The 6,542-nt window shown below is 40.1% G+C and overlaps 1 protein-coding gene across 1 annotated transcript; it reads right to left on the reverse strand.

Annotated features, from left to right (window-relative positions):
- Positions 1–3,088: 3,088 nt before the first annotated feature.
- Positions 3,089–5,913, reverse strand: LOC110881630 (leucine-rich repeat receptor protein kinase MSP1). Its single transcript, XM_022129833.1, has 2 exons — positions 5,663–5,913; positions 3,089–5,387 (listed from the first exon to the last, which is right to left on the reverse strand). The coding sequence occupies exons 1-2, from the start codon at positions 5,911–5,913 to the stop codon at positions 3,089–3,091; spliced, it is 2,550 nt and encodes an 849-aa protein (XP_021985525.1).
- Positions 5,914–6,542: the final 629 nt, after the last annotated feature.

Below are 6,542 nucleotides of genomic sequence, written 5' to 3' on the forward strand. Positions count from 1 at the left end.
AGGAAGAAACTTCTCCTTCAACTGGGTGTGAATGATTTTGGTCTGCCATTTTTACGAGTGTTTTTTAGGAAAGAAAAGAGGTGAGAGTGGTTTTGCAAAAAAGCGGATGGCGCCAATGTTGAAACAATGGTTATCACAAGGATAATCAATGGGGTTGTTTCGTCCAATGGGTTCAACCTCTTCTTCTACTCGTATTGATGGCTCGAAATCTGCAAAACAGAAAACACCGTTAGTCTCGTTAAGAGGGGGGAAGGGGATTTTCCTTCTTAACCAGGCTCCGGCGTGAGAATAAGTACTGTTCTGAGAGGAAATAAACAGTGTGTGTATGGAGTGAGTAAGGAGAGTAAAAGATCCTGAACCTGAATGATGAAGGGTCCTATTTATAGCCGGAGGTTGAAGAAGGAAGGAGCAGCTGTGCCAGCTGTGAGCGCGTGCCAGCTGTCCGACCAAGGGGAATATCCTCTTGGTCTGCTCTGTCGTGGCAGGTGTAGTGGTACACGTGGCGTTCTTGCATTCGCCTGCGCTGGATACCTCGTACCGGTACTGTCAGTGCTGCTCCCTGAATTGTCGCAGGCCTATGTGGCATTCTGCTAGTGGTGACACGTATCGTCCTTTATGTCGGATAAAGCATCTTTGGTGCCAACTGTGAATCATCCAAAAGTTTCTGGAAGCTTCTGGAGTATTTCGTTGACGTGGATGCCTTGTGTGCACAAAAGTGGTGTGGTCCCTGCCATGTAGGCAGGGAATTGGGACCATACCTCTTCACATAGTAACACAATCTTGATTCTTTTAAACAAACTAAATAAGTGGATTATGAGTAAAATACTCCTGAGCGCTTGATTAAAATATCACACGTGGATCACTAAAATTACTTCATGCTCTTCTTGTAACGATCAAACTTTTTATTTGATCCTTTGCCTTGATGAATTTGCCAAGTCCAAAGAGGAAATATATAGAGCCCTATATTACACATCAATACCCTATACTTATACATAAATACATATTGCTAATGCATACGTTCACAATGAATACTTTATGGGTTTTTATGATCTCGTTATGAAATCCTTACATTCCATTTCACCATTTTATACCAACTCCATTGTAAAATCCATAAATTTCAATAAAATGCCACCATATATATTCAAGATTTTTGCTCCTTTTTCCACAATGATTTTTTTAGCGGCCAACGAATCTTTCAAATGGGCTACTGGCGAAATCCACCACATCGGGATACACTCGCATCCGAACCGTGGAAAACCCTCACCTAGGGCAGAAGCCCGTGAACACTCGTCCGAAGGCACGACAGTGCGGTGAGGTAAAACCCGTTCAATTCAAGGATCAAACTAGCAATCGCCACCTACCCGCTTAGTCTCCCATCATCACCAGGTGATGCCGAAAACTAATGGGGGGAAGCAGGAATTGAACCTGGTTCTCTTGGAAACCCAAGTCTCTCCCTTACCACTCCACCAAAAGCTTATTGGCCACCATAATGTATCAATAATTTCATAAAACCCTTTTATTTACAAGGGTTTTACTGTATGTTTACAACACATAACTTAAACGAGACATGTTTCACCAATTACTTACTAACTATACATATGAACAACCATATATGCAAACATTGTTATAATCATATCATTTTTTTTTTTTTGAAAATGCAAGGCTTCTCATTTACAAAATAAAAAACCCAGCAAGCTACTGAGTCAATACAACTGTGATAAACAAAGCAAAACAAAATACAAAAACCACATGACAAATTGAACATAAGAAAAATGCAGCCACCCCTAATATCTAGTACAACCACTCACCACTTCTTGCATATCAGAATTGTTTGCAGCGGAATTATACGAATACATTTGATCGATATAACACGAAAATGTAAGAACAAACGATGGACAATTTTGTGTAAAGGAAATTGTCTTGGTAACTGGTAATAATTGCTGGTAATACCTATATATACAATATACAAGAACGGTTATGAAGGTAGTTAATTTTGGCGGGAGTAACCGTCATCTTAAATGACGTTACTTAACCAACATACCCGTTCAATTGTACTCGTTCATATATACATACATACTTAATACGAATAAGTTTAATACAAATAATAATAATACTAATGTAAATTATGTTTATAATACTAATACCACTAAGACCCAGCTGCTGCTGGTTTTTTTTTCTGTTCAGACCGACCCATATAAATTCTCCTAACTTTTTTCCTCTCCATATATCTTCAAATCAGCACCACTAGTCGAGCCGGAAGGGCCTTCTACCTTCGCCTCTACAATATGCCACTAAACCAAAGTCGATATTCTGTCTGCAGACACAAACTGAGACTCACACCCGCGAATAAAACATCACATGAAAGAACCCGGGGTAATGACACAAGAAGGACCTTAATGATAGATGCCTACCCAAGCTGAACACCCCCCCCCCCCCCATGATACTCACAACATTCACCAGTATGTTGGCCTCTTGAGGAGTTCCGAGGTGTCATATAGTTCCATCGATATTATACACCCGGGTCAGTATCAATATTCTGTTTATCCCAAACTCACACACACTGATCCAGTAATGATTTGATCCCCCATCCCGCCCATGCTATAATGGTTTAAAAAGGCCAATATCCAGTAATCATATCATTTTTATCATGATACTTTCTATATGATTATTAATTATGAAGTTCAAAGTTGTATGAACTTAGCTCGATTTGTAAACGTTCCTACTTCTAGATGCCTCGTTTCCTTTTGTTGATTCCTTAGAGTCAAACTTTTCATTAGTGTGTATCTTGTACACAATTGCATAACTGTGAGCCATACGGTCAATTTTATTATTTAAAAATCTAAACAAAATCCAAATATGTCTACTATGATGTTGGGATTCAGTTGATCACATACCAATACTTATTGAAGAATATGAACCCTTCGGTTCTTATTTTGACATGTTTCACATGTTCAGATCACAACATACAAAATTCCTTTTGATTCCTTTTAACACGCGTTTAAATAATGCATTTGATCTTTCAAAAAACGTTTTTAGTCAATTAGACTGGAAAGATCATCCTTTTGGCATTTTGAGCCCACTTTAAAGACTACTTTGTCAAGTGCCCCCATTTTAAATTTGTATCGATCGGTGGAATCTTCCCTTTTCCCCTCTCAAGAACTGCAGCTTCTGGTTTGAACATTTTTCGTCTCATAAGCGCGATGCACAAGACCATGAAAACGAATGTGGCGCCAAGTGATATCCCCCAGACAGAAGCATGAGTTAAGTTGTGTGCTGACTTGTAGGTGTGTTCGGAAGGAAATGGAAGACGGGGGCTGCATGAGTTTGGTTTACTGCAAGAATCAGGGACCGGGCCAATGAATTTGTTGCCATAGAAACTGACAAATGATAACCCTTTTATTTCACAAATGCTGCATGGGAAAGAATTCTGAAAATTGTTTCTTGAAAGGTCAAGATAAGTCAAAGCAACAAGGTCGGCAAGAGAAGGCACACTACCATTGATGATGTTGTTGTGAATATCTAAAATGGTTAGGGCTATCAGATTGGATATAGAGGGATCAAGAGCACCAGAAAAATGGTTATTGCTGGCATTTAAGGAAAATAGAGAGGTGCTGTTGCCATGGTCAAACAAGAGTTGACCAGAAAAATGGTTCATGCTAACATCCAGGTATTCTAGATTATTGATACTAAACATAGATGAAGGCAAAGAGCCAGTGAAACAGTTGTTTGACAAGTCTAGTTTAACTAAACTTGGCATCATTGATCCAAAATTATACGGGATCGAGCCATTTATCTGGTTATGTGAAACTATCAAGCCCTGAAGATTTCTCATGGAGAAGAACTGAGGAAGAATCGGGCCGGTAAGACGATTAAATGACAGATCAAGTGAAGTTAAGTTGGATAATCCAGATATTTCATAAGGAATAGGCCCATCAAGTTGGTTCCTTGATAGTATAAGCTTTGTCACAATGACACAGTTCTTGATTGAAGTTGGAATGGGCCCGGAAAGCCTGTTGTTGGAAAGATCAAACATACCATAGTGCTGGGTAAATTCAGAATCGGGTAGCGCAACTTTCTGAAAACACGAACAGATCTCATTTGGTATAGGACCCGAGAGTTGGTTGTTGGACATAACAAGCAATTCCATTTGAGATATCAACTTTGGTATATGACCTATAAGTTTGTTGGAACCAAGATCCAAAGAGACCAGTTTTAAGCAGCTGAAAAGCTCCAATGGGATATTACCAGTCAACTTGTTACCATGAAGTGACAAATTGGTCAAATTTTTGAGTTGGCCAATTGAGGTTGGAATAGGTCCTTCAAAGAGATTATTATCCAACATCAGCCTTTGAAGTGTCGAAGCCTTTGCAATTGCATCCGGAATATGACCTTGAAGCAAGTTATCACCGAGAAAGATCTCCATCAGGGTTTTAGACTCCCATAGCTCGGTTGGAATTGTTCCGGAAAATCGATTTTTCGATAACTCCAATGTTACCAATGGAAGTTCTCCTAAGTAAGCAGGTATTTCACCATAGAAGTTGTTTCCGGATAACCCCAGATCCGTAAGAATAGAACAATTCTTGAAATTGCTGCCTAAGGTGCCATTGAGCTCATTTTTAGATAAAGATAACATCCCTAATGCATTGTTTTCACAAATTCCAGCAGGCAATTCACCAGAAAGCTTGTTGGATTCGAGTTCAAGTATCATCAGGGATGGGATGTTGAGCGGTAGCAGAGGTCCGGTAAAGAGGTTATCTGACAACGATATGGATACTACACATTTCCAGTTGGAAAACCACTCTGGCAACCGGCCAGACAGGCTGTTTGAAGTAAGAAGAAGCGAGTTTATTGATTCAAGATTAGCAAGACTATCAGGTAACGGGCCGGATAATTTGTTGAAGGAAAGATTTAGTATCCTCAACTTCTTGCAGTTTCCCATTGATGGCGGGATTAGCCCGCTTAGTCCTACACTTTGGGCAAAAAAGTACGCAAGGTTTGCCAGCTCACCAAAGCTAGAAGGCAATCCACCGTCGAAAGAGTTATGTGCTATGTTCAATGCGGTTAAGCTAGTCATTTTTGTAATCTCAGCAGGGATGTTTCCGGTAAACTTGCAATTCTGGAGGTTGAAAACTTGGACATTTGTAAGAGCACCAATGGTTTCCGGTATACAGCCCGTGAAGGAGTTAGTAGAGAGATCAAGAACCAAAAGCATCTTCAAATTCCCAATTTCTGAAGGAAGAGATCCAGAGAATAAATTGAGACCGAGATCAAGAGACTGTAGCTTCTCTAGGTTCCCAATCTGATATGGAAGACTGCCCGAAAATGAATTTGAATAAACGGAGAGTTCAGTCAGGTCCTTGAGCTGACCGATCGTCGGTGGTAATTTCCTGAAAAGTTATTGCTATTAAGTACAAGAACTTTAAGCTTCTTCAGATTTGAAATTGCTAGAGGCAACACCCCTGACAACCTGTTATCACTCAGGTCAAGTGTTTCCAAGTGTTCTAGAGTCCAAAAATCTAAGTATACAGTGCCATTAAAGCCGCAATGTCTAACACTAAGATGCTTTAAAGATTTGAATTCTTTTAGAATCTTGGGGAATGGGAGACTTAGAGGTGATGATGTACACGATAGCGAAATTTGGTGAACTACGAAACTCTCACACCTTATGCCAGTCCAGTTACATGGACGCATCGTTGAACCAAACCAGGTGGAAACAACGTCTTTTCTTTCGAGAAGCGAGTTTCTAAGCGCAATTAATGATGTTGTGTCATCGGAAAAACACAAGTGCACGAAACAGAAGAATAGTATGTTGGTATCATCGTCATCGGAAACCCAGGACCAGTCGGAACGGATCGAGTTGTGACCGCATATACAATCATTCTCAAACGAACCACAATAATCACAATACTTCATGATAATCAAACTAACCGATTATTTGCAGAATGATAGTAAACTAACCGTATGAAACTGAACGAACTTGAACTATGAATAATCACAAACTTGCAATACACAAACTGAACTTTTATAACGAAATTTTGCAGTACATCAAATCTGGAATGGAGCTGTGCATATATACGAGATGAACGGTGCGTCTTCAACCGTTGTGTCTCTTCGCTGAAGAGATACGTCCCTTGCCATAATAACCGTACATTCGGTTACAAGTATACTCGCACCGTTTCATCATTTGCACAGCCCAAACCCAATTTGTTAAACCTAAAGGACTTCTAGTGTTTGACCCAATACATAACATATGGCCTCCGGCCCAAAACATAAACATAAAACAAATAAACTTGTTCGACCCATTAAGAAACTAAAACAAATAATAAACACTACCGGCCCGAAACCGATTCTCGGATGGACTTGATTATCTTGATCTTCATTCACCGCCCTAAGCAAGAACATCCGAGTCTCCAGCCGTGATTACTCCTTGCGATTGTTGGTGACCTCTATCTTGACCACCACTTCATCGTCACTTGATTCTTCGAGCCAACCGCCGTTGTTGCTTGAATTTCCAGCCATGACGTTTGCCTTTTTCCCACGCT

Source organism: Helianthus annuus, chromosome 14 (genome assembly GCF_002127325.2).
Source record: "Helianthus annuus cultivar XRQ/B chromosome 14, HanXRQr2.0-SUNRISE, whole genome shotgun sequence".
Taxonomy (NCBI): Eukaryota; Viridiplantae; Streptophyta; class Magnoliopsida; order Asterales; family Asteraceae; genus Helianthus; species Helianthus annuus.

Excerpts from the sequence above, each read along its gene's own strand:
- LOC110881630 (XM_022129833.1), bottom strand. The coding sequence starts at position 5,913 with ATGAAGTATTGTGATTATTGTGGTTCGTTTGAGAATGATTGTATATGC. Across the intron at positions 5,388-5,662 it reads TGTAACTGGACTGGCATAAG|GAAATTACCACCGACGATCG; the intron begins GTGTGAGAGTTT and ends ATAACTTTTCAG.